Here is a 21,358-nt window from a genome sequence, read left to right as displayed (position 1 = left end):
AAGACTATAGACCCATTAGATTAACATCATTTCTACTCAAAAACTTAGAGAGGCTGATAGATGTGTACATAAAGTCCAACGTGGATGAAAAGCTGCTCTCCACAACACAACATGCGTACACCAAAGGCAAGTCGGTAGATACCGCATTGCATAGGGTGGTAATAAGCATAGAGAAATCACTGGAATATAAGGAATATTCTCTAGGAGTCTTCTTGGACATTGTCGGGGCTTTCAATAATGTTTCTAAATGGGCGATTGTGGATGGTCTTAATTACATTAAAGTACATCCAGCCTTAACCAGATGGATCGGCTTCATGTTAAATTGCAGGAAGATTACATCACAATGGGGATTGTACGAGGCCACGAAATCACTAGACAGGGGCACGCCGCAGGGAAGGGTGCTATCACCTCTGCTGTGGACGCTGGTCATCAAACAAATGCTCAGGCGATTCGATGAGGGACCCATAAAACTTACGGCTTATGCAGATGACGTTGCAATTGTCATAAGTGGAAGGATGGATCGGACGCTTCATACCTGGGCATTTAATGTCGGTTGAAAGCCAACGCGGAGGAGACGGATATGGTCTTGTTTACAAAGAGGTACAAGGTCCCAAATTGGACCAGGCCTAATTTAGGAGGGGTGAACCTACAGCAGAAATCTTGCACAAAATATCTAGAAATCATCCTAGACAGTAAGCTGTCATGGAAGCTCAACGTGGAGGAGAGGGTGAAGAAGGCCCCAACGGCACTCTATGCATGTACAAGAATGCTGGGGTGAACGTGGGGCTTATCGGCCTCTCCTTCTCATTGGGGTTTTACAGAAATTGTAAGCCCTATCCAATACTATGGAGTTCTTGTTTAGTGGAAAGCCGCACAAAAAACAAAATACCTCAAATTAGAGGCGATATGCAGACTATCGATGCTAAGCATTATGGAAGCCCTGAAAACAACCCCGATGGCTGCACTGTATGCCATTCTGCACATTCCACCTGTAGACCTGGTAGCACAGAACATAGCATTAACAACTGCAACCAGGCTAGGTGCCTCGGTGCAGCTTGAGCGCCGACCATATGGCCATAGTAGTATAGCGTCATCAATCACAAGCCGAACAGAACACCTAATTCCCTATCTGCGCTTCGAGGTCAATCTTAAGGGCACAATAGAGGTGGAAGGTTGGCGCAAGGGTGCTCAAATGGCGGACGAGGCGATACATGTGTACACAGATGGTACCAAAGAAGTGGAGGGAGTAGGGTCTGCGGTATACTGTGCTGATCCGAAAATAAACAGATCCTACAGGCTGCAGGATTATTGTAGCGTTTTCCAAGCGGAAATAGTAGCCGCAACCAAAGCAGTAAAAACCCTGGAAGAAAATAGACCAAGCTGCAATTGTGTTAGCTTTTATATTGACAGTCAAGCAGCACTTAAGGCAATAATCTCGCATAGCACAGCATCTAAATGCGTGTTGGAGAGTAAGCAGTCCCTAGAGAGAATCAGGACAGGGATTGGGTCCCATGGCATATGGGAATAGGGGGAAAAGTGGATGAACTGGCTAAAAAGGGCACATGCCTAGAAGATTGCTCCGAAGACATCCCAATTGGACTGGGCGAGATTAAGCGAAGGCGAGAGGTGCGCATGATCGACCAAGGAAACGCGTGGGTTCAAGCGCGGGGCTGTAAAGTGTCGAAGATTATGTGTAGGTCTTACAACCTTAGATTAACAAAGTTGTTTCTATCATTAAAAAGAGAGGGCTGTAGACTCATGGCGCGTATTCTAACTGAACACTGTCTTCTGGCGTCTAGCGTCAGTGATAGCAGATGTGTGAAGTGCGGGCTGGAGGAGGAAAGGATCGAGCACGTTCTGTACTCGTGCCCTGCGCTTGCCAGGCTAAGACTCCAGCTATTAGGAGTGATACAGCTGTCAGATCTAGAAGCAGCAAGTGGCTTGAGTCCTAGGAAGCTTCTAGTATTTGCCAAAAGGACGGAGTTATTTTATAACATAGGTCCTAGTTTTTGATAGGGTTTTTCTGTACCGGCCAGTTCAACCTAACCTAACCTCCCTCTCACGGCCGTCTATGAGAGATAAATACTTCGGAGTCGAGATAAACATTAAGTTAAGCTGGAAAACGTTAACATTGGAGGAGAGCATAAAAAGTCAACATAGCTGACTTGTCATGTAGAAAGTAGGCGTCCGAAATTGTTGCATAAAATCCAAGCTCCTGAAGTTACCTAAGACGGGTGTCATTACATCCATACTAGGTTAGGTTACCACATGAAAAGCTTCTCAGTGAAAACTCATCTGTCTTACAGAAGCCGTTCAGAGTCGGCATAGTTGTAGACGGACCAAGCTTTTTCTGTAATATTGAATGTTTCGTTTTCAGTATGCTTATTTGACTCGCCAGTATTTTTCTTCCGTAACTGCCGGATATAAAAAAACAAACATTGGGTTCTTATCATCAAACATAGTGACAGGGAGCGATAGTGCTTATGACCTCGTTCAGTAGATGGTTGGTTTCTGGTATCAGAAGCGTTAAGAGCAACGAGAAGATATGCGAACTTGCGACGCCATAGGCATTGTCGGTCACTATTGAGATAAAGATGACTCACTCGCCCTCAATTTGTAACTGGTACTCCTGAAGGAAAGAAATCTTCAAAATTACTGCCAGATTTTCAGACACTTGCTTACCAGCACCCTAGAGATGCTATTCAGTTACAAGGACTCGCAATGAGAAGGACTACAAAAAATCCTATAAGCACTACCTGCGCTATTTGTATGCTTTAGCGCAAGATTCTAACGAAATCAGGGATTGGAATTTGAGGTATGACTTAAAACTTTTGGCGGGTACTTCTTAAATAGTTTCGAGTCTTGGGAGGCTTGTAGTGCGAAAATTCGGCATTGACGGTATGCGGTCGCAAGACCCAAACTTGACTTATGTAAACCAAGCGTTGTGGTAGGCTCATTGAGCAGAGAGAGATAGCTAGTGTAAATGTATATGTGGCGGCAGAGGTTTTACAACAGCCTCTCTGCTGTCTAACTCTCTTCATCTCTTGTGTAGTATCCCCTCTGCATTTTCTAGTTTATTTTAATCAGCTCATTCAATATCCCTATCCCTTTCATTCTTCTCTTCCCGCTCTTACTCTTATGCAAGTCTAATTCTTATTATTGCTCTCAACTTTGTCCTTAATCTTCCTAATAACGTCTTTATTTTTTTCTATTTTGTTTCAAACCATAACCCTTATTATTACTTTCACTCCCACTTTCCATCTTCCTCTTGTTCTTTTTACTTTTCCGAGTTACCTCCAACTTCCTCTACTTTATCTTCCCATTTCTTCTGTTTTCTCTTCTCTTTTCTTTCATGTTCCCGTTTCCAATGTGATGATATATAGGATTTGGCGTTTTCCACACATTGCATTAAAGCAAAATAGTACCAAAAAATGCTCCTTCATACTACGAGCGGATTATGAGGGCTGTAAAATTTTTGTTGCTGTACTACTGACTTCACCTGGTTTTATTGCGTTATGGTCGCTACAAATGCATACAATTTATTGAAAGATTTGATATTACAGGGAGGCTATTTTTTCTATTGCTGAGACAACACCTGATAAGGAGCGACCTTCAGCCGATGCATTGCTCTTTGTGCGAAGGTAATAAAAACGTTAGTGTATCTTAAGAGTTTCCGGATATATCCGCAACTAGTGAGCCTCAAAATGGGTATCTACTCCTGATCAAGTTTAGAAAAATGTTTGCTCATGTGAAGTGACGTCACATACCCTAACCATTAAAGAACTTTTTTCTTAAAATCAAAAGATAGTCATGCTAACTAGTGGAATTCTTTCCCATTCCAAGTTAAGTAAATTTTGTTAAATTATTTGACCTTAACTCTTAGTTCAACTAAAGTAAAGACCAACCATCAAACCGCACCATTGGACACGTAACCAATGAAAAACAAAGTTCACTGGACATTATATGTAGAGTTAAAATCAACGTAACAAGCATAAGGTGAAAAACGGTCATAACAACATAATTTTAGAACTACTTCTTCCTTGACAACATAAATAACTCGTCACCAAACGTGGCATAACTTTCCAAGCCACTGAGCTTATAACTCAAATTACACAGGAAGCTTAGATCTCATTTCATGCGACATAATAATTAATTCATTCACGCAAATACCCCCACCTGAAACAATAAGTTTTGCTAAAGAGAATAAAGAAGCGTAACAACTTCTAAAGCGCCATATTTGTATGCCTTCCAACCAACTAACTTTTAAGTCATACTTCATACATATCTCGCACCAAATACAACCCTAATATAGACTTCAATAAATTCCCTAAGTGATATATGCTTAGAATATATACATACGCATATCTGCCTATTAAGTAAATACTGAAATACTTAAAAATAAATAATCTACTCACGTAATTTGGAACGTTTGCTACAATCAATATTATATGGCAGGTCGCATTTCTCCTCACGGGGACTGTAATCATTGAAGACCATACCATCGGCACATAGACGCTCCGTCGGTGTACCCTCACTGTAATTAACATAAAAATATTTATATTGAACAAAGAAGATATGCATAATTAAAGGAAGGAGTAACCAAAGAATGATTGGAGTAAAAAAAAAATATTCTCTATGTATTTATGTATGTTTGTATCTGTTCTTGATTTAGTATTTTTTTTAGATAGGAAATATTGATTGCAAATATTGCCACGAGGCAAAAAATGATTTATATGGATATGTATGTATATGTGTACTTTTATGTTATGGACGAGAAAGTTGCAAATGTGAAAGTGTTGGAAATTTAACACGGTTAACACAAATATTAAAGTGGAAAGGGATGTGACGTAGATGTTTGCTCAAATATAAATATATACAGCAGCGAGCACCACAATAGCAGTGGTAACTTTCAATCAAACTTCTACTAATTTCACAACTGAAGCTCTGCAAATCAATTTCCAAAAAATTTACGAACAAACTCGAAATCTTGAGAAAATTTCGATCCTTTTCAACTGAAACTACACACACCGTTTCGAGAAAATTTCAAAATTTTCCCACTGAAACTATGCAAACTATTTTACGCAAATTTCTAACTTTTATAACCGAAGTAGGTAGGTAGGTTGAACTGGTCGGTCCATGAGGACCTCACATAGACTGATTGAGTCCGTAGTGTTAGCAGAAGTTTGTTTTAACGACCAAACTGAAAAACCCTATCAAAAACCAGGACCTATGTTATAAAATAACTCCGTCCTCTTGGCAAATACTAGAAGCTTCCTAGGACTTAAGCCACTTGCTGCTTCTAGATCTGACAGCTGTATCACTCCTAATAGCTGGAGTCTTAGCCTCGCAAGTGCAGGGCACGAGCACAGAACGTGCTCGATCGTTTCCTCCTCCAACCCGCACTTCCTACACCTGCTATCACTGACCAAGCCTAATTTAAAGGCATGTGACGCCAGAAGGCAGAGTCCAGTCAGAATACCCGTCATGAGTCTACAGTCCTCTCTTTTTAATGATAGAAGCAACTGTGTTAGTCTAAGGTTGTAAGACCTACACATAATCTTCGACACTTTACAGCCCCGCGCTTGAACCCACGCCTTTTCTGCTTGGTCGATCATGTGCACCTCTCGCCTTCGCTTAATCTCGCCCAATCTAATTGGGACGTCTACGGAGCAAGCTTCAAGGGATGCGCCCTTTTTAGCTAATTCGTCCGCTTTTTCATTCCCATATGCCCTGGGACCCAATATAGATGTATGCTTCTCCCTGTCCCGATTCTCTCCAGAGACTGCTTACACTCTAACACGCATTTAGATGCTGTGCTATGCGAGATTATTGCCTTAATTGCTGCTTGACTGTCAATATAAAAGTTAACACGGTTGCAGCTTAAGCTATTCTCTTCCAGGGTTTCTACTGCTTTGGTTACGGCTAATATTTCCGCTTGGAAAACGCTACAGTAATCCGGCAGCCTGTAGGATCTGCTTAATTCCAGATCAGCGCAGTATACCGCAGACCCTACTCCTTCCACTATTTTGGAACCATCGGTGTACACATGTATCGCCTCGTCCGCCATTTGCGCACCCTTGCGCCAACCGTCCACCTCTATTGTGGCCTTAAGATCTCCCTCAAAGTGCAGGTAGGGAATCATGTAGTCTGTTCGTCTTGCGACTGAGGACGCTATACTACTATGGCCATATGGTCGGCGTTCAAGCTGCCCCGAAGCATCGAGCCTGGTTGCGGTCGTTAACATTTTGTTCATTGCTACCAGGTCTACAGGTGGAATGTGCAGAATGGCATACAGTGCAGCCGTTGGGGTTGTTTTCAGGGCTCCCGTAATGCAAAGCATCGATAGTCTGCATACCCCCTCTAATTTTTTGAGGTATGTTGTGTTTTTTGTGTGGCTTTCCACCAAACAAGAGCTCCATAGTATAGAATAGGGCTTACAATCGCTGTAAAAACCCAATGAGAAAGAGAGGGCGATAGGCCCCACGTACACCCCAGCATTCTTTTACATGCATAGAGTGCCGTTGAGGCTTTCTTGACCCTCTCCTCCACGTTGAGCTTCCATGACAGCTTACTGTCTAGGATGATTCCTAGATATTTTGTGCAAGGTTTCTCCTGTAAGGTCACCGCTCCTAACTTAGGCCTGGTCCAATTTGGGACCTTGTACCTCTTTGTAAGCAAGACCATATCCGTCTTCTCCGCATTGACTTTCAGCCCGACATTAGATGCCCAGGTATGAATATCCCGAAGCGCCCGATCCATCAAAGAACTAATCGTTTGGAAGGCATTTTCCACTTATGACAATTGCAACGTCATCTGCGTAAGCCGTAAGTTTTACGGGTCCCTCATCGAGTTGCCTGAGCAGTTGGTTGATGACCAGTGTCCACAGCAGAGGTGATAGCACCCCTCCCTGCGGCGTGCCCCTGTCCACTGATTTCGTGGCCTCGTACAATCCCCATTGTGATGTAATCTTTCTGCAATTTAACATGCAGCCGATCCATCTGCTTAAGGCAGGATGTACTTTAATGTAATTAAGACCATCCATAATCGCCCATTTTGCAACATTATTGAAAGCCCCGGCAATGTCCAAGAAGACTCCTAGAGCATACTCCTTATATTCCAGGGATTTCTCTATGCTTATTACCACCCTATGCAATGCGGTGTCTACCGACTTGCCTTTGGTGTACGCATGCTGTGTTGTGGAGAGCAGCTTTTCATCCACGTTGGACTTTATGTACACATCTATCAGCCTCTCAAAGGTTTTGAGCAAAAATGATGTTAAGCTAATGGGTCTATAGTCTTTGGGATACACGTGACCGATCTTCCCCGCCTTTGGTAGAAAAGCTACACGAGCAGTTCTCCAAGAGTGCGGTACATGCACCCATCGAATATTATTTTAAGCCATTCCACGACCGCCCTACTTGAGACTTGTAGCATGGCCGGGAATATACCATCTGGGCCCGGCGATTTAAACTTAGAAAACGTCTTCACTGCCCACTCGATCTTGGTATCGGTCGCCAAGCCCGGCACCACTAGCTCCGTGATCGAAGTGTAAGTGATGTCTGCTGGTTCTTCTAAACCGTCTCCCGATGGGAAATGTGTATCGAGAAGCACCTCAAGGGATTCCTCACTATCACGTGACCATTCCCCTTTCTCTTTCTTTATTAGTCCCTGGACTATGTTTCCCTTTGCTAGGACTTTTTTCAACCGTGCTGTTTCGCTGGAGCACTCTATGTCCGTACAGAAACTTTTCCATGAGTTTCTCTTCGCCCTGGTAATTTCACGCTTGTAGATCCACAGTAGATCCCTGTACTCGTCCCGACACGCTTCGCTTTCCGCGGTCTTTGCGAGCTTAAACATTTCTTTTACCTGTCTTCTTAGAAGACTCAGCTCATTGCTCCACCATGGCGGCTTTGCTTTTCCTCTGAATCTTCTTAGAGGGCAAGCTTTGTTATACGCAGTCATAAGCGTCCTTGTTAGGAATTCATTCGACTCCTCCAGTTCCTCTACATTAGCAACCTCTTTGGGTTGTCCCAGTTTCGTTTCTACATGTTTCTGGAATTTAGTCCAATTCGTTGCCCTAGGGTTTCTAAAGGTTCCTCCCTTCTCTACCCTCTTTAGTGGGATGCTGAAGCTTATATACGCATGGTCGGAGAAGGATGGTCTATCGAGAACCATCCAATCATACCTTGATATATCACGCTCGGAGCTCAATGTAATATCCAGAACATTGCTGGATGTTGGACCAATGTATGTAGGAACATTTCCCCTGTTGGCTATCTGCAAATTGGTTTGCAGGATGTAACAAAATAGAGATTCGCCTCTCTCGTTCTTATCTGCTCCTCCCCACGCATTGTGGTGCGCATTTGCATCTGCGCCTATGACCAACCGCCCTTTGCGCCCTTCCTCCTGTACTAGCCTTTTGCACTCCATCGGTGGAACCTCCGCAGCATGGGCCATGCAGTAGGACGCCAGGATAAATGCCTGCTTATTATTTTGCTCAACGGCCACCGCTACGAGATCCTCGGTGGTGTAATTAGGCAGCATATATGAATGCAGCTGTTTCCTTACCATTACTACAGCTCGCACCCGTCCTTCCGTTTGTGCGTAGTAAACGCCAAACCCGCGCGCGCTAAGTCCAGAAACCTTTCCTCCCGATGAGAGCCACGGCTCCTGGATCAGCGCCACGTCAAACGAACCCTCCTCAAGGGTTAGGAGGAGTTCGCTCGACGCCACTTTACTGTGTTGGAGGTTTATCTGTAGGACTCGCAGCACCATTGGGCTGTTTGTCCCCCTCCAGCACCTTCGTCTTGACGTCGTCGTCCTCCTCTTGCCCTTTTGGTTTAGAGTATTCGAGGCCCCCTTCAGCCCCTCGTGAATGTTGTGCCGTGTGTTCCTCTGTGCGAGTCACAGCACCATTTAGCGGTTGGCCCTCTTCTAGCACGTTCGTGGTGACGTCGGAGACCTCCACCTGTATTTTTTCCCTTAGGCTTCTGAGGTCCTTTTCGACATCGCCCACTTCCAGCGTGTTAGGATTTTTATCCTCGGTACTTCTTTTCCTGAGTCGCATGTAAATTTTGCCAGTGCCAAAGGACATTTTGCCAAGCTGCGTGTACAAAATATCCTCCGCCTGCTTGTTTATTTGGAAGATGTAGAACTGACCATCCTCGGTAGGCCGAGATACAGTAAGTACCTTCCAATCCTGTGTCGGTATGTTCGGATTCTGATTCTGCAGAAGTCGCAGTGTATCCTCTGACTTCATCACGCATGGTATCCATACCTTAACTTTTGGTACCGTGGGGATTTGCGCTTTATCCACCACCTCAAACCGCGCGTTCGTGCCTTGCCTTTGGAGGTTTGGAACGACTTCCTCCAGCCACCGCAAGCTCGCGATGTTGTCGCACGCTATCATCTTCACACCATTATACCATCCCCCCAAATCCAAGGTTGGAAGGGGCTTACTTGGTTGTTCCCGCATCATCTTAAGCATTATGCTAATAAGCTCCCTTTCCACAGATCTCCACCTTTCAGTAGTCATTTGTCCGAACGGACTGCTACGATCAACCAGCGCCACAGTCAGTGACTGCTTTGCCACATCACTCATCTTCTCGGGAAAAGCAGGAGTCTTAGTGTTATCTCCCTTTGGAACCTCCGAGAACACCGGAGTCTTCGCGTTAACTCCCTTTAGCGCCTCCGAGAAAGCCGGAGTCTTAGCGTTATCTCCCTTTGGCTTATCTCCTACTTCCGTAGTTGGAACTTCCCTCTGACTGGCAGCTTTCGAGGTAGTTGCTACCTCGCTATTGGAACCCATCTGTCTTACAGCTTTGGGCCTACTTGTCTTGTCTATGCGACTGCCCTGCCTCGCACCTCTAGGACTGGGTCCTTTCTGCCTCTTGAAAGCAGGCTTGTCGCCTTCTGCCGAACGTTGCCTCTTCATTCTGCCATTCGACGCTTCTTCCTCCTCGTACCGGTTGCAGAACCGAGGGTTTCTCGCAGCAAACCTTTTGAACTGCCTTCGACCTACTTCTACCGCTTCATGGGCCCATTCCAAGCGCTCGATCTCCACTTCTGTTGGGTCGACCACTGCTCCCAAGCGTTGTACAATTCTTAGTGCTGCACGGTACTGCGAGAGAGCTCTTTTACTTCCTCTGCTCCGTACCCTTCTCCACTCTTCTACTCCGTTTTCATTTGTGTGCTTCTCCAACACGGAGTTCATTGAATCAGCACTACTCTCGCTCCCCGAGTCCGACGCATCGCTTAACTCGTATTTGTCGTCCTTGGATTGCGACTCAGTCCTCCTCTTTACATCCTCCTTATTACATTCAGGTAATGAGTTGTTCATCTTGGTCGTACGACCACCTGCCCGACAAGGCGGGCTCAGCGGTCCAGTATTATATACGAGGAAAGAACCGTCCGCCACAGCAGCGCCCCTTACTGCGGTAAGGCCATAAATACTTCCCGAGATGGCCCGGTATCGGGAAGGCTCCGTTCGAATACAGCCGAATTTATCCCCTGGCTGCAAATCGTCCAATAGGCACGGTCCGCATAACACCCTGGATTAGGGGGTTGGCAGTTCTTGGTCATCGACATCCCGCCGCCCTCCTATGAGGCGAAACGGCGTAGATGTCAGTCCTAAACAGCTCCGCCTCATAGTCGGGCGCTATGGAGTTCGGCTAAGCCCTCACACCAACGACAAGGTGCCTACCCTAGTGAGGGTATAACCGAAGTATGCAAACAAATTTCAAAAACATTTTCGAAAATTGTATGACAATTTCGAACTTTTGTAACTGAAACTGTGCAAATCAGTCTCAAAGATTTTTACGAAAAATTCGAAATGTTGAGAAAAATTTATGAAAATTTCGAACTTTTGCAACTGAAACTATGCAAATTATTTTACGAAAACCTTAAACTTTGTTACTGAAGGTATGCTAACCAATCTCAAAAAGGTTTTTGAAAAAAAAACCCAAAAGTTTTGCTAATTTTATTTAGAGGTTTCTAAATATTTTACAGTATGAATAAAGCCTCACATAATACAAATTATAAGTCTCTCAAACTTCACATTGATTTTAAAAAAATTGTTTCTCCTCAGACTGCTTTATATTTTCTTCCATATCTTTGCTTTATTTTTTATCTGGAAGAAAATCTGTAAAAGCCTTCGAAGGTATAACTTTGTGAGACCCATAACTTATACTTTGTTAGATTAGAATTCATTGGGCTACAAAACTTATACTAAAAAAAAAATCCGAAAACTATATAAGGAGTTGGAAATTTTAGTAAAACTTTATGGAATTTTCGTATTTTTTCGAAAACTTTTTAGCATATTAAAAAAAATCAAAAAAATTTTAAATAAGATGATTTGTGGAGTTTTTTACTTAAAAAAATTTAAAAAATTCTAAAAAAAAAGCGTATTGGGCTATAAAACTGCATAATCAAAAAACATCCGAAAGCTATGTAAGAAGTTCTTCTTTGAAACTTTCTTGAATTTTCGGATTTTTTCTGAAACGTTTTTGCATATACAAAAAATGTCAGGAAAATTGAAAAGATAGGTTTAAAATTTTTGAAAAACGTTTTCGAATAATCGGAAATTTGAAAAAAAAAAGAATTCAATTGAAAATTTTTTATGAAAATTGCCACTGCTATTTTCATGTTCGGTGCTGTATTTTATTAAAAATAGTATTACTTAATGAGCTGTGCTTAATGTATTTGGTGTATTATTTTAGGGATTAACTGGATTGTGTAAAAATTATTTTAATGTTTTAAGTTTTGTGAATTGAAAATATTTCATGTCTGGGTGGTGAAGTAACAATTGTGTTGTGGTAACTGTATGTGAGGCTTGTATATTTAAATATACTGGAAATAAATTAGTTCAAGAAACACTGTGAGTTCAGAACCGCTGCGAAAGAGTTCAGAATATACATTTAAAAAGTTGGTTAAAAGGTTAAAACTGTAATTCCGAGGGGAGGAGTTTAAGAGAAGCGAGGAGAGTAGGGGAGAAAAAAAAGAAAGTGGTGACAGATTTCAAAGTTTAGGCAGACAAAAGACAGGTTCCTGTGAAAAGCTATACCTAGTGACTAATTTATATAAAAACAATTGGTACCGACAACTGCAACGAATAAGCTGTAACTGATATAGTTTTTCCTAGTTCTTTCAAAAGTTGAACAACCCAGCACGAACTGGTTCGATGTACCGACTACTTAATCCTAAACGCAGCTACAGCAGAAAAGGCTTTGCAGTATCTCGGTATGGTGTTCCTCCATATCACTAACTACCAAAGCAAAATGAACCTTAGGGAACAAAATGAGTTCGAAAAATCGTATTCATCCACCTTCGGCCTGAACCATTTCGCTGTAAGAGATAGAACCATCCCATATTTTCGGCAGATGGCTCGGAAAAATACCGCCTTTCACGGCCTGTGCACAGGTTTCTGTACTGATAAGAGATTTGCTGTTGTCAACCCCAGGACTCAAATGGTAGTTCCAGACCATCAAAAGAGGATCTAAGACATTATATATTACACTCGATAGCACCATTTTGAGCTCAGGGTACTAATTGCTGCTTAGCTGGTCGATAAAATTTTACATTTCCTGACTTGAATGATACTACAAAATATCTGAAAGCGATCCTAGCATAGTTTTGAAGCATGGATATTACGTCTACTCAGATGAAACAACGAGTTCTGTTTTGCTAGATCCAATCATCGTGATGAAAGAAACCTTCAAAACTGTGCACAGATTGCCGAGAAGTTTTTCCCGTACCAGAATTTCCCGGCCGCATGAATAGGCAGCCACTCTGCATTCACTCTTTTCGAGGTCTACTAGAAACTCGCCGTGTTACCAACCACAAACAAGAATAGATACATTGATGACCCCCTTGTGGTTTGCTTTTGCACACTCTTCTCCGCAATCTGCTTCTTCAATATGATTCGTATACTTTTAATAAAACGACCCTTCTGATACGGTTAGATGTCTAGACCAATTTCTTAAAAATTCTTGGAATTCCTCTATTTCTTTTCGAATCGAGTGGAAGAAGTGGTCTTTATAATAGACGTTCCACGATGAAATCCTACCGGTATGTACAGATTAATCAGGCGATCCAACAATTTTAAAGGAAACGAAAAGTCGATTGATATTAAGTACGCAGGAGTTCATTATTCGGACCAAGTCTGAAGCGCTTGAATTTTTTTAGTTTATCTAACAAAACTTACTAGCATGAATAATATTTATCACACTGATGTAGATCAGGATAGAATCCGTTCGCTTCGGGACATTCATCAGTTGTCACATAACCCTCTTCGGATGGAGGTGGATCTGTGGCACGTACTGGCTTATGACGCTGCGAAGTTGGATGACCGACGCCAGCGCGGAAGTTGCTACGTTGAGCATAGGTAGTGCCTAGAAGAAAAAGGAAAAGTAGTTCAATATTTGGGATGACAATTAAACTTATTTTTAAACAAAAATTGGGTAGGTTGAATAATTTTATAATACATTAGCAAACTCGGCGGAAGTTTTCACACCCTAAAATTGGCTTGCCTACATTTAAAAATGTGGTCCTCCCTTTTTGCTTTCACTTTATATTTCATTCTCATCTGTACTATCTTCTATTTCTCTTTGTTATTACTTCTCTTCCCTTGTTCCCTTTATCTCCATAAACTTTTTATTATTCTCCCTCCCATTCCCTCGTCCAAACATATTGTCACGGATATTAGCATCACTAAGCTATACCATCGCTAAGGCGATGCTAAGGCCATGTTAAGCGGTATTTACGTCAATAATCAAATCATCTATACACATATATAAGACAGCCGAGAGATTTCACAGACAGATGCATTTACTTATACGCCTATGTGTGTGCGAGAGACTGTAAACTACAAACTCACATACATCTGAGAGACGCTGAAAAGTAGGCAATTGTAAACAAGTAGAAACTATATGAGAACTATAAACACACGAATATAGTTGGTAAGTTCTGGAAATACAAGAGCATAGATGTATGCAGCGTAAACTATAAAAGGGCCGCAAGCGAGTAAGTAATTCAGTTTGATTTGAGTTTCGATTCGGACGATATCTAGCGAGCAATAGCAGTATTATTTTGATAGTAGAGTTTCATTTGAGCTATCAATCAGTTGGGTTATTAAGCAAGCTATTCGTTGCAAAGTTTAAGTGTTATTGTGAAGTACTTTAATAAAGGCCATTTTGCATTATTAAATATTGGAGTTATTTATTCAACAGTTTAGCGATAAAAACTTAGCAAAAGGGCAAATAAGAGGATTTGCAAGTAAATTCGTTACAATTGGTGTCAGAAGAGGAATTGTTGAATAAATTCCAGAGGACAACTTGGACATGGCAAAATTGAGTGAGTTGAGGATCCAGCAACTGAAGAAGGACTTGGAGAGCCGTGGATTGAATACAACCGGCAATAAGGGTAATGGAGTCGCAAGGAATTGATGTGGACGAATATGTCTTTTATCCTGATGGGGACGAGACAACAACAAAAATTGAAGAGAAGAACGGAAGTCCGAGTCCAGTCGCAAGCAGCGAGAATAATGCGATATTGGCTTTGTTATCACAGATATTGGCAAAAATGGAAACCCAGGAAAAACGCATAACAGAAATGTCATCACAAATATCCACAAATATGGCATCCCAACTGGAATCGCAAGAGACACGCATAACATCTAAGATGGAAACACAGGAGGCACGTATTTCAGAAATGTCATCGCAAATGTCATCTCAACTGGAAGAGCAGAAGACATATATGGCATCTCAGCTGGAATTACATGAGACACGTATTTCAGAAATGTCGACACGGATTACATCAAAGATGAAAACACAACTGAAAAAGCAAGAGGCGCGTATATCGTCAAAACTCGAAGCGCGTATGGACGAGAAAATAACGCAGTTTAAAGAAAAATTCGAGGCAGAGGTGGATGCTTTGAGAGGTCGTATACAGGAATTGCAACTTAATCGGCCGGCTGCTTCAGCAAGTAATACGAAGGTAAAAACTTCATCTTTTGACGGTTCTGTTCCTTTCCAGGTCTTCAAGCTACAGTTTGAGAAGACCGCAGCAGTGAACAACTGGAATGCGGAAGATAAAGTTGCCGCACTATTCGTGGCACTGAAGGGGCCAGCAGCGGAAATCCTACAGACGATTCCCGAAGGAGAGCGGAACAGTTATGATGCATTGATGGCTGCTGTAGAACGACGGTATGGAAGCGAACACAGAAAGCAGATATACCAAACAAAGTTGCAAAATCGCTACCAAAAAGCTAATGAAACTTTGCAAGAGTTTGCTTCGGATGTTAAAAGGCAAATGCGGACGCGCCCTTGGAATACACCGAGAGGGTAAAAATCCAGAGCTTCATAAATGGCATACGGGACGTCGAAACGAAGCGGGCTGCATATGCGAATCCAAAGCCAACATTTGCTGAAACAGTATCCCATGCACTGGCTCAAGAAGCAGCGTCACTTTTGAGCAAGCCCGCATACAAAGCTCATCGTGTGGAAGTAGAAAGGCCAGACTGGGTGAACACAATATTAGAGACACTGAAAGGATGGAAACAGCGGAGCGAAAGGGTTATCAAATGCTTTGCTTCAAGTGTGCGAAGTAAGGTCACATTGCACGTCATTGCGATGTTGTTCCTAGTGGTTTCGATAGCGTGGGTGATCTTAAACGCAAAGCTGGAGGAGATGAGCAAGAGCGAGCCAGATGTAAAGATCGGAAACTTGCTCCACATATTGAATGTCCCGTGATATCTGTATCACAAATCGGAAGGAAATCGAGCAGTGTCACCATCACAGGAAATGTGGATGGCAATGAGAGTGTACTAACTGTAGATACGGGCGCATCTTATTCCTTAATCCTATCAGATTTGGTCAACAGGAGAGTAAAGCGGTTACCTGGAGCAAGGTTGCGTACGGTCACTGGCGAGTATAACCAAGTCCAGGGAGAAGTAATTGGAAAGGTCATGGTTCTACACAAGTTCGTTGTGGCGGAGATCTTTGATGAAGTCATATTGGGAGTGGACTTCTTAATTGACCATGACGTCAGGATCGACATGCAAAGAAGGAATATGCGCTATAAGAAACAGGATGTACCACTCAATTTCAGTTTGGAGAAAGGGTTCAGCAGTAAGTGAGTGCTGGTGGAGGCGATTCGACAAAGACCATCAAAGTCAAAGGCAAGAGATCGGGCAAAGACATGTGGAACGCATGGGCCAAACAAATTAAAACCGAAGGTACCTGCGAGAAAAACACTTGCATGGACAAACCCTGATGGACGCAAGGAAATAAAGGAAAGAATTTCCGAGGAAGAATGGAAGGGTAGTTTCAAGCAAGAGCGCGATTTTCATTATGCAAAGCCAATCCGGCAAGCGCAAACTCTTCGAAGTAGCTCAGTGACAATGCAACAAAGTGCGAGGCAACGAACCAGGTTGATGAGTAAGATGGAATACAGGTACGACGACAACAATAATTCGGAAGGTTTCTTGGAGGGAGATTTGGTACTGTTGTACAACCCTCACCGGCGGAAAAGTGTTCCTTCCAAATTTTGATGCAGTTGGGAAGGCCCGTACAAAGTTTTAAAAAGGATCAGTGAAGCGATCTACCGCATACAAACAATTGGGAAACCACGAAATAGAAAGGTGGTTCATTTGGAGAGGCTAGTAGCGGTTAGATCGAGAGATTTGTCTGATCGGGACGATCAGACTTAGGTGGAGGGCAATGTCACGGATATTAGCATCACTAAGCTATACCATCACTAAGGCGATGCTAAGGCCATGCTAAGCGGTATTTACGTCAATAATCAAATCATGTATACACATATATAAGGCAGCCGAGAGATGTCAAACACAGATGCATTTACTTATACGCCTATGTGTGTGCGAGAGACTGTAAACTACAAACTCACATACATCTGAGAGACGCTAAAAAGTAGGCAATTGTAAACAAGTAGAAACTATATGAGAACTATAAACACACTAATATAGTTGGTAAGTTCTGGAAATAGAAAACCCTAGATGTATGCAGCGTAAACTACAAAAGCGGCGCAAGCGAGTAAGAAGTAATTCAGTTACTTAATTGTAAGAAGAGTAAGAAGTAATTCAGTTCGCTTCCCAAGGCAGTCGGTTCTATGTACCGGAGCGACTCGGGACTTTTCCCGACCAAGGACTGTCATTTCGGTGTGACCCCATCTAATCTGTTTCGTCCCTTCCTACAAATTGTCATCCTCCCAGCAGCTCCTTGCAGCAGGACTGCTCCATATTCTCTTACTCCGGGAAGGCATCGAATCCAATCCGGGTCCGTCTCCTGACCCCGGTCCTGAGAAATAGTTTTGCTGCATCTGCCGGAAAAGAATCTTTTTAGGACGGTCATACTCTGTTCAGTGTGTCTCGTGCAAGAGATGGTTGCATCGGACAGGTTGTTCTGGGCTTGATCCCAAAACCCTACGTCCACGTAACTTTTATAAATCTTTTGTGGCTCCTTGCTGTTCACGCCCAAGGGCGTCCCGTAGTCTACGCCTAAGCGCCCCCCCCCCCACTACCTTCCAGCAGCCCTGCTGCTCAGCAAGTCACAACAAGTACCCGCTACTGCTCGCGCCCCACGGCGCCAACAACTCAAAGAGCTGATACCACTCATAACTACTACCTTCGTAGTAGAGTTGGTTGCAATGCTGAGCATCAGCCCCTGCCCCCGTCTTCTCCCCCCCTCTTTTCCGGCAGCAATCGTGCAGATCAGGGAAACAGACTCTTAGTCCCTACCTCCGTTTGCACCGTCTGCCAGCACAGAATATATAGGTTTGCGACATCCGCCCAATGCAGCTCCTGCCTTGGGTGGTGCCACTTTCCTAGATGTTCTGGTCTCCGCGACGGCAACCCCCCGACGGGTTTCATCGCGCCATGTTGCCAGGTCGCAAACCCAAATCATCCGGGTACCCCAATGCTTGCCCAAGGACGCCCAGTCCCAGGGCCACAACAGCAATTGCGCCCTAGCCTTCCTCAACCCAGGCGCAGTCACCCGTCACTTACCCCCAGAGTGGCGACGTCTCCCCCTACGCACTTTAGAATTCTGCAGTTAAACTGTAATGGACTAACTGGGAAGATTACGGAGATAGTCGATTTCATGAAGCGGCACAACATCCGCATTGCTGCGATTCAAGAGACTAAACTCACAGCAAGATCTGCATTGCAGACCTGCTCTGGGTATAATGTCCAGAGGAAAGACCGCGAGAGCGGAAATGGAGGCGGCCTCCCGTTTATTATACACCACTCTGTGCAATATTATATATTTGATCCTGGCATCGACCGCAGGGACAATGTCTTAGAACGTCAAGGCCTATCTGTCCGGTCAGGCTATGCAAACCAAGAAATCATCAACATCTACATCCCTCCTGCCACCTGTTGACCCAGTGGATACCGCCCTAATATCAGGGCCTTACTCACTGGCAACAATCGCATTATCTTAGGTGATTTCAATGCCCATCATGATCTATGGCATTCAAACTTGCGGGCGGACAGTAGGGGTGAGATGTTGGCGGATCAAATAGAAGAAACGACGTTCTGCACAATAAACTGAGACGAATCTGTCACAGCTCGCCAGATATCTCAATCGTGAGCACAGAACTCGTAAACTGCGTCAACTGGCAGCCGATGGTAACATTGGCATCCGACCACCTGCCCATACTTATTTCGCTTGAGCGTACCGCCGACTTCATCGTCACTGAAAAACGCACTTTCATAAACTTCAAAAAAGGAAAGTTGGGAAGAATATAAATCCTTTACAGACAGCCGCTTTGCTGCCCTCTCTATCCCGACTGATGCCCGCCAAGGGAGCGTGCCTTCCGTAAGGTCATTAAATCCGCCTCGGCACATTTCATTCCCGCCGGAAGAATTCCCGAAATCCGGCCCCACTTCCCGGCGGAGGCCGCAAACTTAGCGAGATAACGTGACCTTATAAGACAGCTTGATCCAGGCGACCCCCAAATAAGGGATATAAACCAACGCATCAGATTGCTTGTGGATGAACACAAGCGGCTGAAATGGGAGAAGCACCTAAGAGGTTGTAACCTCTCTACCGGTGTTGGTAAACTTTGGTCCACCGTAAGGTCCCTATCGAATCCGACTAAGCACAAAGACAAAGTTTCCATCGCCTTTGGCGACAAAGTGCTGTCGGACGCGAAAAAATGCACGAGCGCTCTCTGCCGACAATATATAATGCATCCTACGGTCGACAAAGATAGACGGAGAGCCAATAGACACGCACATAAACACAAATTCAGCGCGTCACCAATCACCATCACCGCTAAAGAGGTTGAGGACGCCATTGGTCGTGCTAAACCGTCCAAAGCAGTGGGCCCAGACGGAATAGCCATGCCGATGCTTAAAAGCCTAGGGAAAGAGGGTTTCAAATATTTAGCGCATGTCTTCAACCTGTCTCTTTCCACCTTTGTCATACCTGAGAAATGGAAAATGGCCAAAGTGGTCCCGCTACTAAAGCCTGGGAAACCAGCGAACATAGGTGAGTCGTATCGTCCTACATCTCTCCTATCGCCAGTGGCAAAGACGCTTGAAGCCATTTTGCTTCCTTATTTCCAAGCAAATTTGCAGCTAGCCTCTCATCAGCATGGCTTCAGAAAACTCCATAGCACTACCACCGCGCTAAATGCCATTAGCACCCAGATAAATTGCGGTTTAAATTAATACCCCCACCATAGAATATTACTCGTAGCGCTAGACCTATCAAAAGCTTTTGATACGGTCAACCATGGCTCGTTACTGCAGGACCTGGAAGGGTTTACCCTTCCCCCATGTCTAAAAAGGTGGACCGCAAATTATCTGGGTGGTCGTCAGGCATCGGTGAAATTTAGAAACGAAACATCAAAACCAAGGAGAATTAAACAAGGGGTGCCATAGGGTGGTGTCCTATCCCCACTTCTGTTTAATTTCTACATATCTAAGCCACCTTCACCACCGGAAGGAGTCACAGTCGTTTCCTACGCCGATGACTTCACAATAATGGCCACAGGCCCAGGCCCCCGATGCGCTATGCAATAAAATAAACGGCTACCTCCTTGATCTCTCCAGTTTTTTCGCCTCGCGAAACCTGGCATTATCACCGACTAAATCTTCCGCGACCTTATTTACAACATGGACGTCCCAAATGTCGACCATTTTGAACATCCACGTCGATGGCACTACGCTACCGACTGCCCTACACCCCAAAATCTTGGGTGTGACGTTTGATCAGGATCTACATTTTGGTGACCACGCAGCCGCAATTGTTCCGAGAATTCAGAGCCGTAAAAAAATCCTCAAATCCTTCGCTGGCAGTACTTGGGGAAAAGATAAAGAAACGCTCATGACTACATACAAAGCAATTAGCCAGCCGATTACGTGCTACGCGTCACCCATATGGTCCCCAAGCCTAAAAATCACCCACTGGAAGAAACTACAGGCCTGCCAAAATACTGCTCTCAGAATCGCCACGGGCTGTCTTCTTATGCCCCCAGAACACCATCTGCATAATGAGGCGAGAATACTCCCCATCAGGGAGAGAAATGAGATGCTGACCAAACAGTTCCTGTTGAATAACCAGAAACCTGGGCATCCCAACAGACATCTGATTGATGAACCAGCACCGCCTAGGGGCTTAAGCAGTCATCCCGTAAGCATTTTGAGGAAATACGGCACCTGAGAACCCAGCCGTATGAAGTGGAAAAACACAAGCAGGTCCTTGGTGAACTCCATAAACAGGCGTCGGACCTTTATGCCGGGAATTGCCCGGTGAATCCAGTACTTAACGAAAATTATCCAAAACTCGCGGAAGAGGAACGCATACTCCCCAGGGAAACGCATGTCACTCTTGCTCAACTTCGTTCTGGATACTGTAACAGGTTAAACTCTTACCTATCCAGAATCAACCCCGACATACAAAATGTATGCCCCTCTTGCAATGTGTCCCCACATGACACCAACCATCTCTTCAATTGTAATGTGGAACCAACGCCTCTAACACCCCTTTCCTTATGGTCCACCCCTGTTGAAACGGCAAGTTTCCTTGGACTCCCGTTAGAGGATATTGATGACAATTTGTGATCGGTCGCGGCTATTAGGTGGGGCGAGCATTGCTACAACAACAAAAAAGTAATTCAGTTTGATTTGAGTTTCGATTCAGACGCTATCTAGCGAGCAATAGGAGTATTATTTTGATAGTAGAGTTTCATTTGAGCTATCAATCAGTTTGGTTATTAAGCAAGCTATTCGTTGCAAAGTTTAAGTGTTATTGTGAAGTACTTTAATAAAGGCCATTTTGCATTATTAAATATTGGAGTTATTTATTCAACAGTTTAGCGATACGAACTTAGTAAA

The 21,358-nt window shown here is 43.8% G+C and overlaps 1 protein-coding gene across 1 annotated transcript in view; it reads right to left on the bottom strand.

Moving 5' to 3' along the window:
- obst-B (obstructor-B) overlaps nucleotides 1-21,358 on the bottom strand; it is a 77,945-nt gene that overhangs the window by 15,642 nt on the left and 40,945 nt on the right. The window contains exons 3-4 of the mRNA XM_067769458.1: nucleotides 13,202-13,388; nucleotides 4,416-4,534 (exon numbers count right to left, since the gene is read on the bottom strand). Coding sequence (XP_067625559.1) covers nucleotides 4,416-4,534; nucleotides 13,202-13,388 — 306 coding nt within the window. The remainder of the gene's footprint in view (nucleotides 1-4,415; nucleotides 4,535-13,201; nucleotides 13,389-21,358) is intronic.

This window comes from Eurosta solidaginis, chromosome 2, assembly GCF_040869045.1.
Source record: "Eurosta solidaginis isolate ZX-2024a chromosome 2, ASM4086904v1, whole genome shotgun sequence".
Classification (NCBI taxonomy): Eukaryota; Metazoa; Arthropoda; class Insecta; order Diptera; family Tephritidae; genus Eurosta; species Eurosta solidaginis.
This window is presented reverse-complemented; position numbering and strand designations above follow the sequence as displayed.